Here is a 20,326-nt window from a genome sequence, read left to right on the forward strand (position 1 = left end):
AATTAGCCAAGCCTTGAAAATTCCTGTAATCTGTGCCATCCTGTCTCATACTGTCCCATCTCATAGTTGTCCTCTCTCTGCAGTGCTCTATGCCCAGGTCTCTGTGGCTGGGCTGCTCCAGCCTGGCGGACAGCATGCCTTCGCTGCGATGCCTGTATAACCCAGGGACTGGCGCACTCACAGCTTTCCAGGTACTTTCTCTGTCTCTGTGGGTTATTTGTGGTCATTAGTATGTGTGTCTAATTAATTGGTGTGTCTCTCCTTCTTTCCCATCCTTTACTTACGTTCACTTTTCTCCTTCATGTTGCCTATATTTCACATCACTCAGTTCTCTAATTTATAATGTAGATCCAGATCCATCCACTCTTGAGACATTTTTATTATCATGATTGGTTTGCCAAAATTGACATAGCGCAACTTGACTTGTTGGTTTTCATACCTAGTAGAAGTATGATAGTGAATAAATAATAATAATAAATAGCATTTATTAATAATATTAATAATTAATTAATAGCATTCAATATGTAATGTTTGCTCTGGACCTACATAAAGCCAATTAATCAATCAATTAATTACAACCAGTTGCCTGGGCACCTTCTTGTGTTTTTCTTGTGATTACTAAAAATATAAAGTGCTCAATTCAGAGTGTCTCCTGGCTACCATACTATTATATATGTATGTGTTTGTATATGTTCTTTTGGGTTTTTTAAAATAAATTTATTTATTTATTATGGCTGCGGTGGGTCTTTGTTGCTGCACGCAGGCGTTTTCTAGTTGTGGTGAGCAGGGGCTATTCTTCTTTGTGGTGTGCAGGCTTCTCATTGCAGTGGCTTCTCTTGTTGCAGAGCACGGGCTCTAGGCGCACGGGCTTCAGTAGTTGTGGCACGCGGGCTTCAGTAGTTGTGGCATGTGGGCTCTAGAGCACAGGCTCAGTAGTTGTGGTGCATGGGCTTAGTTGCTCCATGCCATGTGGGATTTTCCCAGACCAGAGCTTGAACCCGTGTCCCCTGCATTGACAGGTAGATTCTTAACCACTGCGTCACCAGGGAAGTCCCCAGTTACTTGGCTTTAATGAAAATACTTACTTTAATGTAAGTATTTTAGTGATGATGCTGCTGGATATTTGTCCTTTGCAAAACTTCCTTTGCTTGTCTTATGAGATACAATATGGTGAAGGGCATAGGCTTTAAAATTAGTTAAATCAGAGCTTATATACTGTCTGTCACTAGTGGTATGATCTTGAGCAAGTCATTTTCACCCTAAATTCATCTGTAAGTGGAGACTATAGTAAGGGCATGCAGTAAATAGTTGCTGTTATCATCCTTATCTTTATTGTCATTAATATTATTGCTGTTAATGTTAGAGAATATTGATATCCTGAGAGTATCAATTTATTTCAAACATAGTATTTTTGTTTGTTTGTTTTTTACTATATATCATATTGATGAAGTTTTGGCTCTCAAGGAACTCAGTCTAGCTTTTTGGTTTTTTAAAATCTTATTGGGGTTGCAATGAGTTTCACCAGACTGCAGTCTGAGATAACAGTCCCTATAAGACTTCCCTCCTTCAGATACCAGTTGTAAGGAGGGACCCCCCCCCCCCGCCCCGCCCTGCCTCAGGTTTGGTAACTCACTAGAAAGGACTCACAGAACTCACTGAAAGCTGTTATATTCACAGTTTATTACAGGGAGAGGATACAGGTTAAAATTAGCAAAAAACGAGACATACAGGATAGAATCTGGAGGGAACCAAATGTAGAAATTCCTGTCATCCTCTCCCCATGGAATCATGGATGGCATTACTGCCTCTGGGCCACTGTATGTGACAGTACACACAGGATATTGCGAATCAGGGAAACTCACCCAAGCTTTTTGTGTACAGAGTTTTTATTGCGGCTCAATTACAGGCTGCTCACATGGCTGACTTTTAGTCTCTAGCCCCTCCTGTAGGTTACACTAATGCTTTTAGTCTCTGTTCCTTCTTAGGATTGGAACTGAGTGTGACTCAAAGCCCCCATCATGAATCACATTTGTCCTGTGGCCAAAGCCCCCAGTCAAAGTTCTGTTAGGTAAGAAGTTCCAGGGGGATACCACCTGCCAGTAACCAAGGGGAAAGACCAGGCCTGTCTTTGGGTAAGATTAATTCTTCAGTACACAGGGGTCATGTACTCCTTTGAGAATCTGATGAGAACTACTGAACTTAGAAAAGTACTCATGACATATAGGCAAAGTTTTATTTATAAGTTTTACATATTATGATTATTATATTTATATTATCTTAAGCTATTAAATTACTGTTTATTTTTTTAACATCTTTATTGGAGTATAATTGCTTTACATTGTTGTGTTAGTTTCTGCTGTATAACAAAGTGAATCAGCTCTACATATACTTATATCCCCATATCCCCTCGCTCTTGCGTCTCCCTCCCACCCTCCCTATCCCACCCCTCTAGGTGGTCTCAGAGCACTGAGCTGACCTCCCTGTGCTATGAGGCTGCTTCCCACTATCTGTTTTACATTTGGTAGTGTGTATATGTCAATGCCACTCTCTCACTTCGTCCCAGCTTACCCTACCCACTCCCCGTGCCCTCAAGTCCATTCTTTACGTCTGCGTCTTTATTCTTGTCCTGCTTCTAGGTTCTTCAGAACCTTTTTTTTTTTTTTTAGATTCCATATATATGTGTTAGCATACAGTATTTGTTTTTCTCTTTCTAACTTACTTCACTCTGTATGACAGTCTCTAGGTCCATCCACCTCACTACAAATAACTCAATTTCGTTTCTTTTTATGGCTGAGTAATATTCCATTGTATATACATGCCAGATCTTCTTTATCCATTCATCTGTTGATGGACACTTAGGTTGCTTCCATGTCCTGGCTGTTGTAAATAGTGCTGCAATGAACATTGTGGTACGTGACTCTTTTTGTTATGGTTTTCTCAGGGTATATGCCCAGTAGTGGGATTGCTGGGTCATATGGTAGTTCTATTTTTAGTTTTTTAAGGAACCTCCATACTGTTCTCCATAGTGGCTGTATCAATTTACATTCCCACCAACAGTGCAAGAAGGTTCCCTTTTCTCCACACGCTTTCCAGCATTTATTGTTTGTAGGTTTTTTGATGATGGCCATTCTGACCGGTATGAGGTGATACCTCATTGTAGTTTTGATTTGCATTTCTCTAATGATTAGTGATGTTGAGCATCCTGTCATGTGTTTATTGGCAATCTGTATATCTTCTTTGGAGAAATGTCTGTTTAGGTCTTCTACCCATTTTTGGATTGGGTTGTTTGTTTTTTTGATATTGAGCTGCATGAGCTGCTTATATAGTTTGGAGATTAATCCTTTGTTAGTTGCTTCGTTGGCAAATACTTTCTCCCATTCTGAGGGTTGTCTTTTCGTCTTGTTTATGGTTTCCTTTGCTGTGCAAAAGCTTTTAAGTTTCATTAGGTCCCATTTGTTTATTTTTGTTTTTAATTCCATTTCTCTAGGAGGTGGGTTAAAAAGGATCTTGCTGTGATTTATGTTGTAGAGTGTTCTTTGTTTTCCTCTAAGAGTTTTATGGTGTCTGGCCTTACATTAAATTACTATTTAAATTACATAACCCCCAAATCCCCCAAACTAATAAGTTCTATTAAGGAAATGTTGCAGGAAGGGGGACCCCTTCTAGGGCCTGAGAGTGGGCTCTTGTCTAACACTTGGAAATGAATTGTCTGAGGAGACACACGTGCTGACAAAGCAAGAGACTTTTTGGGAAGGGGTGCCCGGGCAGAGAGCAGCAGGGTAAGGGAACCCAGGAGAACTGCTCTGCCACATGGCTTGCAGTCTCAGGTTTTATGGTAATGGGGTTAGTTTCCGGGTTGTCTCTGGCCAATCATTCTGACTCAGGGTGCTTCCTGGTGGCGCGCGCATCATGCAGCCAAGGTGGATTCCAGTAGGAAGGATTCTGGGAGGTTGGTAGGACATATGGACTGGCATCTCCTCTCTCCTTTTGACCTTTCCCTAATTCTTACAGTTGTTGATAGCTTGTCAGTTTCTGCATTCTTTACCAGGATCTCCTGTTGTAAGGTACCTCATGCAAGTGGTTACTGTCCGGCCTGGCCAGGGCAGGCAGTTTCGGTCAGTGGTTACCCTAACAGAAATGTGCAGGGAGCCATAAGAATATATTAAAGAGGAACGTGATTTAACCTGAGGGTGGGGGTAAGGAAGATCAGGTAATCAAGGTTTGAGTTAAGAACTGAATGATGAGTAGGGATTAGGCAAAAAAGGAGGTGGGGGAGAACATTTCAGGCCAGTTCAAAGGCCCTGAGGACAGGTGGGGTTTTGTGCATTTAAGGACTCTGCTGGGAAAAAAAAAAAAAAGAAACCTATCATTTCAGAGAATGAGGAGAATAGAGGAGAATAGAGTTAGGGAAGACTGGGGAAGCTTGATCATGGCAGGATTTGTCGGCCATTGAATGTTTCATCTTGATGCTAAGAGTACTAAGCTGTTGAAAGTATTTTTTAAAATAAATTTATTTATTTATTTATTTTTGGCTGCATTGGGTCTTCGTTGCTGTACGTGGGCTTTCTCTAGTTGCGGCAGGCAGGGGCTGTTCTTCCTTGCGGTGCGCGGACTTCTCATTGTGGTGCTTCTCTTGTTGCGGAGCCTGGGCTCTAGGCACATGGGCTTCAGTAGTTGTGGCTCGTGGGCTCTAGGGTGCAGGCTCAGTAGTTGTGGCGCACAGACTTAGTTGATCTGCGGCACGTGGGATCTTCCTGGACCAGGGCTCGAACCCGTGTCCCCTGCATTGGCTGGCGGCTTCTTAACCACTGTGCCACCAGAGAATTTCCTGTTGAAAGTATTTAAACACAAGTTTGACCTGATCAGATTTGCATTTAGTTGTATTACTCTAGCTATCATAATTTCAGTAATTGAGGAAAGAGATGTGGGTAGTTTGGTTTTGATGTCAGGACTCCTTTGCACTCTTAAAAATTATTGAGGACTCCGAAGTGGTTTTGTTTATGTGGGGTATATCTGTTGATATTTATTATATTTGAAATTAGAACTGAGAAAAATTTAAATATTAATTTATTCATTAAAAATAACTGACTAAAATAGCTACAATAAATCCATTATATGTTAATGCATATGAATGTTTTTATTAAAAAAAACCTATTTTCTAAAACAAAAATTTAAGACTAGCATTGTATTACATTTTTACAGTCTCTTTAATGTCTGGATTAATAAGACAGCTGGATTCTCATGTCTGCTTCTGCATTCAGTAAGTTGTGATGTGGTGTTTTGCTTGTAATACCTGTAGAATTCCAGCCTCACACAGATACATAGTTTGAAAACATAGAAGTGTTTTAATATCCTTTTCGGGTAGTTGTGATTTCTTAAAGATTAGTTGTAGTATAGAATCTGAAAGATATCAATGAACTTCTTGTGCTCTATTATATTAAAAGCATTGGTCTCAGTGTTTTTAACGAATCATGCTGGAACAGTTGGACATCTATATGCAAAATAATGAACCTTGACTAGATATATTGCACCATATTCAAAAATTAACTCAAACTGGATTGTAGACCTAAATATGAGCTAAAATTATAAAACTACTAGAAGAAAATGAGCGAGAAAAAAATTCGTTGTGACTTCACATTAGAAAATATTTTTTCGAGAAGACAAAAAACATGAACCATAAAAAAAAATAAGTTGGACTTAATCACAGTTTAAAACGTCTGATTTTTAAAAAGATACTGTTTAGAAAATGAACAAGTAAGGCACTGACTAGAAGAAAATATTTGTAAAATACATATTTGATGAAAGACTTGAATTCAGAACTCTTACAAAACAATAAATAATAAGATAAACTACCCAATAAAAGGCGATTAATGAGCAAAAAATTTGAATGGATATAATACCAAAAAAAGATACACAGACAGCAAATAAGCACATGAAAAGATCCTCTATATGTTTAGACATTGGGGAAATGCAAATTCAAACAATAGGAAGACACTACATTTCCACCCACATGCTTCTTCCCACCCTGGAATGTGGGGCTGGGAATTCAATAGATCCTAGTAGTTATTGTATCCTAGCTTAATATGAGAAATGTTAGGCTAGAAAATTCTTTGAAAGCAGAAGCAGTCTCTTACACTTATCCATTGACCTCCTTTTTAGTAGTTGGGGCTCAATAAAAACTGATGATTTGAACTATGTTAGGTAAGTGCAACTAAAAATTGTACAAGTCAAAATCATCTGACTTGGACACCAAGATATGAAGAACAATTCAAAATTTCTTTCAGCCTAAAACAATTTTGAATCTAAGGCCAGTAGGAAAGATTTGTGAACAAAATTACCATCACTGTCAGGGCTTTATTTAGTCTTAATCAAAAAAATCAACAAATATCTATTTTTTAAAATATTGAGCCCCCTTATAAATTACTGTACTTCTGGAGTATATTGGAGACAAATTGATTTAGAGATTTTTGCTGAAAAATTCAGAATAAATTGGTGTGTGGGCCTTGAATTGTATTGCAGGAGTGAAATTGTGTGACATAGGCAGAAAAGAGATGCTTAAAAAACATCTTAGAAAAGAAGCCCAGAGGCCAGTATATGGTGTGTGGTGGTTAAGAGCCCTTGTCAAACCCAAGTTCTTGTGTCTTACGCACAGTAAGGCCAAACAAACTGAACTGTCAGAATTTGGAGCAGAAAAAGGTTTATTACAAGGGCAAAGCAAGGAGAATGGGCAGCTCTTGCTCAAAATTTGGTGGGGAGGACTGCAGGGTGTGTGACCTTTCTCAGATTGGTTGGTAGTGTGATAACAGGGTGGTGTTTCAGGAATCTCAATCATTAGCCTTCTGGTTCCAACCAGTCTTGGGTCCATGTGGTAGTTGCTTAGCTTGAAGTTACCATCTTCCCCCTGGGTGGGGGGGCCTTAGTTCTTGTAGATGAAACTCAGAGATGTGTATCAGATTGTTATGTATATCCCTTGAAGAGAAACAAGGACCCTGCCCCATTGCTGCACTATCCTTTCTTGACCCCTTTCCTTTGTTTCTTCATTTCCTCACTTAATTAGTAACTGTTTGAATCTGCCCATTGGAACTCAGGGAAGGTCTAGGAAGCTGAAGCCTTTTTTTTCTGCAAACAAGAAAAAGGCTTTTGTACCAGGGAGGGCCCTGTAGGGTTCTGCTCAGTTTCACCCTGGCACCAGACTGCTTGAGATTTGAGCCTGGCTCTGTCTACATGTAACGTTGGGTACGTACTTGACTTCTCTATACCTCAGTTTCCTTATCAGTTAAGTAGGGATGATAATAGTATCTATCTCATAGGGTTGTTGTTAGGGTATGAGTTGACTTTTATTAAGTCCTTATGAAACCATGCAACTCAGATAGAGACTTAAACCCACTGTCTTTTAATTGAGATTACACACCTGGTCTCAGGACTTAATGAAGCTCAGGTTCTTTATGTCTCATCACAGAAAGAATTCAATGAGAGACAAAGTGATAGGTAAGAAGTGGATTTATTTATAGAGAAGACACACTCCACAGACAGAGTGTGGGGCATCTCAGAAGGTGAGAGGCCCTGAAATATGGCTTGATTAGTTTTTATGGGCTGGTTAACTTCATAGGCTAATGTGTGGGAGGATTATTCCAACTATTTCAGGTGAAGGGGCAGGGATTTCCAGGAGTTGGGCTACTGTCCACTTTTTGGTCTTTTATGGTTAGCTTCAGAACTGTCATGGCACTGGTGGGTGTGTCATTTAGCATGCTGATGTAGTACAATGGGTGTATAATGAAGCTCAAGGTCTACGGGTAGTTGACTCTTCCACCATCTTGGATCTAGTTAGTTCTAACCATTTTTTGTCATATCCTGTGGCTATGTCATTCTTTTAAAGGTTGTGCCCTGCCCCCTTCCTTCCTGTTTCACTTAGAACAGGGTCTGGAAGAGAAATGGGTTCTATATTATCAGAAAACTGCACAGAGGACTAGGTTTGGAAGCTTTCAGCAAATAATGTTTCACCTTGGTATAAAACAGTACACTGTTGAATTAAATCTCTTTTTTTTTTCATACCTTACAGCCCAGTTCTGTATCATAGCAAAGCCTACACTTGGTTCAGGTATTGAGAAAATTTTGCTTTCCCCAACATTGCTATAAGTATGAATGTTTATTTTTCTTTTCTTATCTTCGGAGAAATCATTAAGTTCTCTGTAGCAAAAATGGAAGAAATGGGCTTATATGCTGGCTTTACCAACAGTTTGTTCTGTCAGGTTCATTGTGCACAGGTGCTCAATATTGCTGATTGACTAATTGGCAGATGTAGACTTAAGTCTAGTCTTCCCTGTTTCCACTACTAGAATTAAAACAATCTTAGTACATTTGTATCTTTCTTGCTTGGGTTTTGCCTTATTTAGATTTTTGTTTATGTAAAAATTACATACAGTAAAATATACACATCTTGTGTACCCGTAGATGAATTTGACAAATGTATACATTTGTGTAACCTCACTCTCAAGATATAGAGCATTTCCATAATCTGAGAAAGTTCCTTTGTATCCCCTTCCAGTTAGTACCCATATCCCATATGCAATTACTGTTCTGATTTGTCACTGAAGATTAGATTTGCCTGTACCTGAACCTTATATAAATGCAGTCACAGAGTATACATTCTTTCGTGTCTGTTTTTTTTTTTTTTTTTCTGGCCGTGCCACACGGCATGCAGGATCTTAGTTCCCTGAGCAGGGATCATACCCCTGCCCCCTGCAGTGGAAGCACGGAGTCCTAACCACTGGACTGCCAGGGAATTCCCTGTGTCCTCTTGATCAGCATAATGTTTTTGAGATTTATCCATTTTGTTATGTTTATCTGTAACTTATTCTTTTTTATTGCTAAATAAATTCCATTGCATTAATATACTACAATTTGTTTTTCCATTCATCTATTGGTAGACATTCGGATTGTCCCTATTTTTGTCTACTATGAATAAAGCTACAGTATACAGTTTGTATGTCTTTTTGTGGACATGGATTTTTATTTCTCTTGGCTTAATGCCTAAGAGTGGAATTGCTGGGTCATAGAGAAAGTGTATTTTTAACTTTAAAAGATATAGTTCAAGTAATTCTTCAAAGTGGTTGTCCCAGTAGGAATACTCATTTCTACTAATATTGCTGAACATGTTTAAGGAAGTGACTTAGTAATAGTTTCATAGTATTTTTTCTTTGAAATTATCACAAATGTTTAGTGCATTTGAAGCACCTTCGAAGTAAAAATTCTGTGACAATAGAAAAGGAAGAGCCATAGAGTTGTTGCTGAATATGTTGTATTATCCTCAGTATCTCACATGGAAATGGCAACATTGGGGTGGTTTGATTATTGACATTACAAACCACACATTTTAAACTTCCCTGGTGGTCCAGTGGTTAAGCCACCACGCTCCCAGTGGAAGGGACATGGGTTCGATCCCTGGTCAGGGAGCTAGATCCCACATGCTGCAACTAAGAATTCACATGCCGCAACTAAAAGATCCTGCATGCTGCAACTGAAGATCCTGCGTGCTGCAACTAAGACCCAGTGCAGCCAAATAAATAAATAAATATTAAAAAAAAAACTAGTGGTAAAGAAGATGCTGTAAATATTATTTAAATAGATTCTTTGAGGACCTGTTTAGTTTGAACATATTTTCATTTCCATCATTCCATTGTTTTGTCCTGGAAAGTCAATAGGTGATTAAGAGGATTTCTGTTGATTAACAGTGGGTGTATTTTGTGTAATCATTTGTTTATCCTCAGCAAATGGCAGTCGTAATCTGTACTATTAAATGAGACTGAGCAATAGAAAGTGCTTAAAAATAGCTGAGTAATTCAGATCCTTTATTTTCTTTAGACATTAAAGAAGAAGAGAAATTCTAACAATAAGAATATAGGTTGGGACTTCCCTGTTGGTGCAGTGGTTAAGACTCTGCGCTCCCAACGCAGGGGGCCCGGGTTCGATCCCTGGTCAGGGAACTAGATCCCAGAAGCATGCCACAACTAAGAGTTTGCATGCCACAACTAAGGAGCCAGCAAGCCACAACTTAGGAGCCTGTGAGCTGCAACTAAGGAGCCCGTGAGCCGCGACTAAGGAGCCTGTGAGGCGCAACTAAGGAGCCTGCTGGCCGCAACTAAGGAGCACATGTGCTGCAACTAAGGAGCCTGTGAGCTGCAACTAAGACCCAGCACAACCAAATAAATAAATAAATATTTAAAAAAAATGTACTAGTCAGTGCCTTAAAAAAAAAAAGAATATAGGTGGATTTATATGGCCTTAGAATATTTTAGGTGTCAAGTATAGCTAGTAATTTTAAGGAATTTTTGAGCTTGAATCATATAGTATTTTAATATTAGCTAGGGTCCCTTGTCAAAGGTTGAAATTGTTGAGGATTGACTTCAGGAGAGATTATGTAATATATTTTACTGTTTAAGAATACTTAGATTTCGGGGAACTATATTCAGTATGTGATAAACCATAATGGAAAAGAATATGAAAAAGCATATGTATATGTATAACTGAGTCACTTTGCTGTACAGCAGAAATTAACACAACATTGTAAATCAACTATACTTCAATAAAATTAAGAAAGAAAAATACTTAGAAGTCTACTAAATCTTACCATCTGCTACATGAAATGTTAATGTGGAGCAATACTAGGAAAATTAAGCATTATTCAGAATATACGTATATATACATGTATGGAAGCCTTATTTTACATTTGAGGTTTTAGGGGAATATGGATTATCACACTGAATGTAAATGAACATGTAAAACTTATTACAAAACAACACTGTAAGGAAAATTACCCCATGACAAAAATGCTTACTTACCAAAGTCCTAATTGACCACCCTCCCACTGTATATAAATCATCTCAGTACTGCATAATTTCTATTTAATAAAAACTTCAGTTCCTTTTGAACGCTCCCAAAGACATTCTGTGAAGCCACCATTACCTGTATACCAAAACCAGATGAAGACACTACCAAAAAAGAAAATTACAGGCCAGTATCTTTGATGAATGTAGACACAAAAATTCTCAGCAAAGTATTAGCAAACCGAAACCAGCAACACATAAAGCCATGACCAAGTTGTATTCATCCCAGGGTCACAAGGATGGTTCAACAGTGTCATACTAATCAATCAGTGTCATACACCACATCAACAAACGAAAGGACAGGGACTTCCCTGGTGGTCCAGTGGTTAAGACTCCGTGCTCCCAATGCAGGGGGCCTGGGTCTGATCCCTGGTCAGGGAACTAGGTCCCGCATGCTGCAACTAAGACCTGGCACAGCCAAATAAATAAATAAATATTAAAAAAAAAAAAAAAAAGAAGAAGAAGAAAGGACAAAGACCACATGATCATCTCAATAGACACAGAAAAAGCATTTGATAAAATGCAACATCCATTCATGATAAAAACCCTTACGAAAATGGGTGTAGAGGGAACATATCTCAACATAATAAAAGCTATTTATGACAAACCCACAGCCAATATAATACTCAATGGTGAAAAGCTGAAAGCCTTCCTGCTAAAATCTGGAACAAGACAAGGGTGCCCATTCTCACCACTTCTCTTCAACACAGTATTGGAAGTCTTAGCCACAGCCATCAGACAAGAAAAAAAAAAGGTATTCAAATAGGTAAAGAAGAGGTAAAATTGTCATTATATGCAGATGACATGATACTATATATAGAAAACCCTAAAGACTCCACACAAAAACTACTACAACTGATAAACAAATTCAGCAAGGTAGCAGGATACAAGATTAGCACACAGAAATTGGTTGCATTTCTTTACACTAAAAATATCAGAAATGTAAGCAAACAGTCCCTTTTGAAATTACATCAGAAAACAAAACAAAAAAACCTTAGGAATAAACCTCACCAAGGAGGTGAAAAACTTATATGCTGAGAACTACAAAACATTGATAAAAGATATTAAAGATGATTCAAAGAAATGGAAAGTTATCTCATATTCTTGGATTAGAAGAATTAATATTTTTAAAATGGCAACACTGCCCAAAGCAATCTACAGATTTAATGTGATCCCTATCAAATTACCCATGATATTTTTCACAGAACTAGAACAAATAATCCTAAAATTTATATGGAACTATAAAAGACCCAGAATTGCCAAAGCAATCCTGAGGAAAAAGAACAAAGTAGGAGGCATAACCCTCCCAGACTTCAGACAATACTACAAAGCTACAGTAATCAAAACAGTGTGGTATTGGCATAAAAACAGGCATATGGATTAATGGAACAGAATAGAGAGCCCAGAAAAAACCCCATACATCTATGGTCAATTAATCTTCAACAAAGGAGACAAGAATATAAAATGGGAAAAAGAAAGTCTCTTCAGCAAGTAGTGCTGCATGTAAATCAAAGAAGTTAGAATATACCCTCACAACTTGTGCAAAAATAAACTCAAAATGGCTTAAAGACTTAAACATGGGACTTCCCAGGTGGCCCAGTGGTTAAGAATCTGCCTTCCAAAGCAGGGGACACGGGTTCAATCCCTGGTCAGGGAATTAAGATCCCTGGTCAGGGAATTAAGATCCCACATGCCTCGGGGCAACTAAGCCTGCGCACCACAACTAGAGAACCTGTGTGCCGCAACTACAGAGCCCACATGCTCTGGACCCCACGTGCTGTAACTACTGAGCCTGCACGCTCTGGAGCCCATGCACCACAACTAGAGAGTCTGCGCACCACAATTACTAAGGCCACACACTCTGGAGCCCACACGCCACAACTAGAGAGAATCCCACGTGCAGCACTGAAAGATCCCGTATGCTGCAACTAAGACCTGGTGCAGCCAAAAAATAAGTAAATAAATAAATAAACATCTTAAATGTAAGATATGACACCATACAACTCCTAGAAGTGATCATAGGCAAAACATTCTTTGACATAAACCTTATCTACCAATGTTTTCTTAGGTCAGTCTTCCAATGCAATAAAAATAAACAAATGGGACCTAATCAAACTTACAAATTTTTGCACAGTGAAGGAAACCATAAACAAAAGGAAAAGACAACCTGTGGAATGGGAGAAAATATTTGCAAATGATGCAACTGACAAGGGCTTAATTTCCAAAATATACAAACATCTCATATAACTCAACAACAAAAAAAACAAACAACCCAATTGAAAAAGGGCAGAAAACCTAAATAGACATTTCTTCAAAGAAGACATACAGATGGCCAATAGGCACCTGAAAAGATGCTCAACAGCGCTATTAGAGAAATGCAAATCAAAACTACAATGAGGTACCACCTCACGCCAGTCAGAATGGCCATCATTAAAAAGTCTACAAATAACAAATGCTAAAGAGGGTGTGGAGAAAAGGGAATGCTCTTACTGTTGGTGGGAGTGTATTGGTGCAGCCGCTATGGAAAACAGTATGTAGGTTCCTCCAAAAACTAAAAATGGAGTTGCCATATGATCCAGCAATCCCATTCCTGAGCATATACCCAGACAAAGCTATAATTTGGAAAGATACATGCACCCCTATGTTCATAGGAGCACTATTTACGATAGCCAAGACATGGAAGCAACCTAAATGTCCATTGAGAGATGAATGGATTAAGAAGATGTGGTATATATATATACAATGGAATATTAGCCATCAAAAAAATGAAATAATACCATTTGCAGCAACATGGATGGACCTAGAGATTATCATACTAAAGGAAGTAAGTCAGAAAGAGGAAGACAAATACCATAAGATATCACTTACATGTGGAATCTAAAATATGATACCAATCAACATATCTACGAAACAAAAACAGATTCACAGATATAGAGAACAGACTTGTGGTTGCCAAGGGTATGGGAGGGAAGGAATGGGAGTTTGGGATTAGCAGAGGCAAACTATGTATATGGGATGGATAAACTACAAGGTCCTACTGTATAGCACAGGGAACTATAGTCAATATCTTGTGACAAATGATAATGGAAAAGAATATGAAAAAAAAATATATATGCATAACTGAGTCACTTTGCTGTACAGAAAAAATTAACACAACATTGTAAATCGAGTACAATAAAATTTTTTAAAAATTCAGTTCTTTTTTGTGCATATATTGACATTTGACCTATGTTTATCCTAGCTATACTCCTTACATTAGGAGTTTGCATATAGTGAGAAGTCAAAAATGTTTTTGTGGGGCTTCCCTGGTGGCGCAGTGGTTGAGAGTCCGCCTGCCGATGCAGGGGACACAGGTTCGTGCCCCGGCGCGGGAAGATCCCACATGCTGCGGAGCGGCTGGGCCCGTGAGCCATGGCGCTGAGCCTGCGCGTCCGGAGCCTGTGCTCCACAACGGGAGAGTCTACAACAGTGAGTGGCCCACGTACCGCAAAGTAAATAAATAAATAAATAAATAAATAAATAAAATTAAAAAAAAAAAAAAAAAGTTTTTGTTTTGTGTGTGGGGAAACCCTACATTTTCATCTGTTTATAAAACTAACTTATTGTTTATAGTAGAATATGTAAACTATTTGGTAAATATGTAAACAAGAAAGTATCACTCATACTTCTACTTTAAGGTAATCATCAATCAATATGCTAGTTTCCTTCAGTCTAGAATGACTTATCCATTTATGCATGCATGTACACACACAGGCATGCCCAGGCAAATATAATTTTGTTTTAAAATATATTTATTATTACCATTTTATTATAAAAATTATAAAGCAAAATAAAAATTTAATAATTATAGAAAATACAGAGAAGTAGAAAAAAGGAAATATTTTAATGTCCTCCCAGATATTACTATTTTATTGATAGTAATACTTTCTGATTTTCAACTTTATTCTGTACTTAATTAAATTCTATGTTTGTCACCTGGTTACATTGATTTTGGTCACTCTGTCCCATGTAAGTTTTAGCCATTTCAAATTCATAGTTCTCCAAAGGTGCTGTGTTCTCCCATGCTCTGTGTCTTTGCATGTCCTGTTTTCCCTACCTGGAGAACGCTACTGAAAACACTTATCTTCCCTTACCCCCTGCCTCCCACTTTTATCTACCTGGCTAATTAAATTCCACAGTTCGCTCAAGTTGTTTCACCTCTAGGATAAAGGCCCTCACTGATCTTTTCACTCACCCGCCTTAACGTAGTCAGAGCATCTGTACCAACAGCATGCAATAGATACCTCTGTCATAAGCACGGATATGCTTATTGTGATTGCTCAGTTCCTTGAGAGCAGGACTATATTTTGTTTATATTTCCAATGTCAAGCACAGTATAAGTGCTTGATACAGAGTATGTGCTTTATGAATTTTTGCTGAATGAATGAATGGACTTAGATAATTTGAAGAAAATTATTAGATAACATATATAGGGTGGGACTAGAGAAAGCATTGAATTGCTGGGGGTACCTGCACGTACATACACACAAGTGTTCTGTATTCAGAAAGAAGTCATGATAATTAAACAATCATTCCAAAGACTACACATTTACATGGAAAAAAGGAAAACATGCTGAGTCTGATTTATGGGCAGATTTATACCTTTGGCTTTCATACAACTCACACTACGATGATCCCTTCTGAATTGGATTTTGTATGTTGAATTTGGACTCTTGTTGATGAACAAATGCACATTTCAAGCTATTAAATAGTGGCCCTGCCAGCCAGCTAACAGTTCAGTTTCAATGATGTCAACGTCTTTATCTTCACAGCAGTGTGTTTGTACAATTATTTGACTTTTATTGCATTTTACCCTTATTCTATACAAGAATAGACACTGGGAGAATTAAAATGATCATAGTGATAAACTACAGTCTACAGAAAGGATGGAGATCATTAGGGACACTGAAAGTGACCCTTTAGCCTTGATTGAGAACAAAATTAAAGTATATGTGCAAAATGTTGGAAATATATTATTGAAGATCATTTATTAAAAAGAAAGTATAATTATGGATTTTAAAACATTTTAGCTAAAATTGAAACTTATTGTTCAGCTTCTACCCTTTCAACTTTTATGTATATTTAACTAAGAAAAGTTAGAGATGACCTGAATTTGATGTATTTTACTTTATGCTAGAAATTGTCTTGGAAGAATGACACCATTAGGACTGATTTGTCTTTCAGGATGCCTACTTGGTTGTTCTAAATACTCTGTTTTAGTTTGGTAATAATAGATTCCTCCATTGCTAAGTATTTTGATGTGTTTGTGATGCAGGTAATGTTCATTTACAGGCTAATTTGCAACATTACCTAATATCTAGATTAAACAAGATCATCTTATTGTGAGATGATCGGATTTCCTTAAAAAATTTTTTTTTGTTGTATTTCCTGATGGATCTGAAAAATTAAACTTTTCACTCCACAAAGAGGGCTTATTGCTTTTATGTTGAATAATGTCGGATTTTACCTAACTGCCCTAACTTAACATGACCCCTAATGGCAGAAGAGAGAGTATAGGTACCCCAGGGCGCCTGGAGTTGCCCCAATATAAGAAGCACAGACCGGAAAAATCAAATTGATGAAAACTTTAAGGGTGATGGGATCCTCTGTGGATGTACTGTCCTTACCAGAGAAATTCTTCCTGTGGGCAGTTAAGGCTCACCTGTATCCTCTGGAGAGGTACATATTACTTTCTTTATATTTCAAGATTACCTTCTTCTTATTGCCATCTGTGTGCTGAGTAGAGGCCAAAGTACCACAGGAGTTCCTTATGTGCTATTCAGGAATCATTGTTGGTTGTTTTGTGACTGCCTGCCACAGCCATTTGTACCTTCTTTCACTATTGTGCTGTTTTATGTGGTAGTGTTTTATTGTCTTGCTGTCCTTCCTTGTGTTAGTTTTTAGACTTGGTATTTTATGTGGACTGTCGGGATATGGAATCTTGGTAGACAGGCAGCATTTAGGAAACTGTCATTTTTCATGATGAGAGAAACCCAGGTTATTTATGTAGGCCTCATTGTGGGGGAAAAAAAAAAAAAGACCAATCTCTTGACTGTTTAGCCGCTTAGGCCTCTGAGAATTGCAGTACTTTACCATTGTGGGGTGATACCCATGAGTTCTGTTTTTCCTAAGAGTGATGTTGAATAGCTGTGAGATTTTCTATATTCTCTGGCTCAGTCCTCTGAAAACCAAGTCTATGTTTTGAAATAGTTATTTGGGCCTAAGATGTAGTACATCATCATGAAACGGGATTTTGCAGTGTACTTTTCCCTGCTGGGTTGTCTGTCACCTGCGTTTTAAAGTTCTCAGGTGTACCATTCAAATTCTCGAGACCTTTGTTGCAAACCTAGTATCTATGGCTTGGTATGAATTAAATTGGAATTCTGTACCCAGTAAAATTGACATAAAAAGAGTAAATTCATTTTTACATATGATCCTTTAGCAAAAAGTTCACATCTTAACCTGATTTGATCTAATTTTTTTGTGTTAAAGATCATAAACAGAAGAGAAGGTATACAGGGATAAGTACTCGTTTTATCTTTTTATGTTTCACACACACAAATATATATTGCAGTATTTAAAACTAGTTTATGCACAGCTTTTGTATATGAACATGAGAAGTTTTATATTTGAAAGAAAGCACATGATTAGTTTTACTAAAATATAGTTGCTATTGTTCATTCCAGTTTCTACCCTTTGCATGAGCTGTGTTTTGGGGAGTGCCTGTTTCTTTACTGGTAATAAAACATAAGGGAAATTTCTAGTATAATATTAGTATATTTCCCCTAGATTTTTACATTGTCAGGTCATTAATTTTTTTTAAGCATTTCAGTTGTAGCATAGTGCAGTCCTTTGGGGAGAATTGGTAAAATGAGGATAAAATGGGTACAGGATTCCAACAGCTTGAAGATAACACAATATTTGACCAAAATCTCTTTTGTATTCCCTACTCTGGTTCTATTCCAGTAGTCTTGGAAATGTGCCTGCAGACTATTTACAGTGAGATTATAAAACTGAATCATGATTTTGGTGAATAGAAGCCAGAGCATGTGGCTCCAGCACCCTAGCTGGCAGTAAGCTCTCCCTAGGTTTATGAATGTAGTTAGATGGCCCCCAACTGTTTACAAGACAGCAGAGGTGAGATCTTTGATTGACAAGTCAGAAATGCATTAGATCATTCTCTCTGTCAGTCTCTGGTTCATGCTGTTAAAAATGTCAGCCTCCAAGTTTGAATGGCAGCCTGAGGGCCTTAGAAGCTTTTTGTTTTCAGAGATGGAAACACAAATTGGATGTGTGCCTGAGCGCTTCATCCTGGGCTGTAATTTCATCTTTTAGCTAAGAACCACAAGGTACATGAGCAAAGCACCCTGTAAACAATAATACTGTGGAAAAAAAATAAACAAGGTCGTGTTTCTGGTACGTTGATCCGATGGTGTCCTGACCTCTATCACGTTGAACATCTCCACTCTGATTGCTGTTCCCTTTGGCATTACAATGAGAGAAAGAGAGACTGACATAGGAGGAAAAGATTTAAAGTTGCAGTGTTGTTGCACATTCCTTGTATTGGCTTTGAAATATTGAACTGTCAGAATGTGACACTTGGTTTTTTAAGCAACCTTTCTTGTTTGAGGTGTTTGCAGTTCATTCCTTTATCCCCCATTTGTCTGCTTTCATTGATAGGTTTGGAAGTAGTTGCCTTAAATGCATGAAAAGGGACAATGTTAAAGAGAAGTGGTGCTGATGGAGCCAACAAATAAACTTAATACTGGAACATAAATGCAGGCTGTGAGGTGTGGGCAAAAGGAGACTAAAGCTGGGTTAGTAAACTAATATTGGGGTTTACGGAATACATTCTATTCTAAGGAGGAATCAGCTTAGGTCCTGGTTCTGTTTTTGTGGAGGCAGGAAGTTGGGAAGGTGGTAGTGGGTAAATATAGGAAATGGAGTGACATAGTTTGTTAAACTGATAGCCTTCTATATGGCAGTATTGCCAGTCAAATAAAAATTAACCCAGCTATGTTATTTATTCCTCTGATTATTCACAGTTTTGGCAAGTGGTTCATTATTGAAAGCCTTAAACGTTTGGCAAGAAAAAAATACCTTTTTTTTTAAAAAAAGTGCTGAATTCATATTTATAGTAAGAAGGTTGATGAATAGATAATATGTAAGAACCATTGTGTTTGTGTTTGTACAGCTTAATGGCACATGAATAGAAAATTTTTGTTGAGAAAGCCAAATCATAGATTTCTTGGAAAATATATTCTAGTAATAGAATGAGTTTTCTATTGCTATTTAAGTTGCAGAATATCTTAAAACAACATATTTTATAGAAAAAAAATTTCTTTCGTTCTAAGAAAACAGCTCTATTGTCAGATATGTGCTTTTATCTTAATTCATTTTGGGTGCCTAGACCTTACAAGTAAAGTTTTGAGTGAGAATGACCTTTTGGAATTCGTCTGGAGTATGAAAAAGTAGGAGTTTGTGTTGAAAGTACTTGAATTAACTCTTATTGATGCTTTTAAAGCACAGCTGTTTAGCTTAGTCTTCTCCCTCTGCAAATGTGAAAGGCAGGAGCTATTCTCTATCATGAATACATAGTGAAATGCACTGGAAAAATGGGGGTAATCATTCCTGACATTTCTTAATTCCCTGCTTTGAGGGCATGCTAGAAAGAGGAGATGGTATTTGTAAAATAGTGTCCTGTTCCCTTGTACCCAGAATTATGTCCTCACTTACCAAGTACAGCACAGAGAAAGCAAGGCAAAAGGGAGGGATATTGAGAATTACTTACTGTTGTTTTAAGTATTGCTCTATATTTTTAAAGCATAAATATTGATGTAGATTTGCATTTAAGCTGTGAGAACCCAGTGTCTTGACTCAATGGGGGAGTTTTCAAAAACCATTCTTCTAGAAATTGATTTCTCATTGGCTGATACCTGAGGATAAGTCAAAACAAACCATTCTTTTCAATCTTGGAAGAACAAGAGGAGTGCAAGTGCTTATCTAAGAAATAAGACTAGAAATATCTACATTTATGGGACCTCCTAAATCTTAAAACAGAGAAACTGTACAAATTTTCTTCTTCCTTGGTGTATTATCATGCAGCAATCACTATGAAAATGCCTCACAGCCCATGGGCTTTTATACAGCCACTCCTCCATAATAATGATTAGCTTCATTACTTAAAGTCCAGGCTTGCATTATAAGCAAAAATTAGTATATTCATAGAACCATAGAATTTCAGTGTTGGAAATGATGTCTGAAGGCCATCTAGTTATATATAGGAATCCTTTATGAAGTGTTTTTGGCAAGGGGCCATCTAATCTCTGCCAGATCACTGCCATTATTGGCAAGCTGAACTTCTTGAGGCATCTTGCTTTCTTCTTCACTGTTGGTTCTGTTAG

At 37.7% G+C, this 20,326-nt stretch overlaps 1 protein-coding gene across 13 annotated transcripts in view; it reads left to right on the forward strand.

Moving 5' to 3' along the window:
- The window catches only part of BTRC (beta-transducin repeat containing E3 ubiquitin protein ligase), a 184,449-nt gene that overhangs the window by 53,017 nt on the left and 111,106 nt on the right, over positions 1-20,326 (forward strand). For 8 of the 13 annotated variants that reach the window (XR_004346248.1, XR_004346243.1, XR_004346242.1 and 5 more), the window contains one exon: positions 84-191. The exons of the other annotated variants lie outside the window; for them this stretch is intronic. Coding sequence is in view for 1 of the 8 variants with exons in the window: in XM_032608676.1 (XP_032464567.1) it covers positions 84-191 (108 nt within the window). In the remaining 7 variants the exon portion in view is untranslated. The remainder of the gene's footprint in view (positions 1-83; positions 192-20,326) is intronic. 13 annotated transcript variants of the gene reach the window in all.

The sequence above is a fragment of the Phocoena sinus genome, chromosome 16 (assembly GCF_008692025.1).
Source record: "Phocoena sinus isolate mPhoSin1 chromosome 16, mPhoSin1.pri, whole genome shotgun sequence".
NCBI classification, from domain to species: Eukaryota; Metazoa; Chordata; class Mammalia; order Artiodactyla; family Phocoenidae; genus Phocoena; species Phocoena sinus.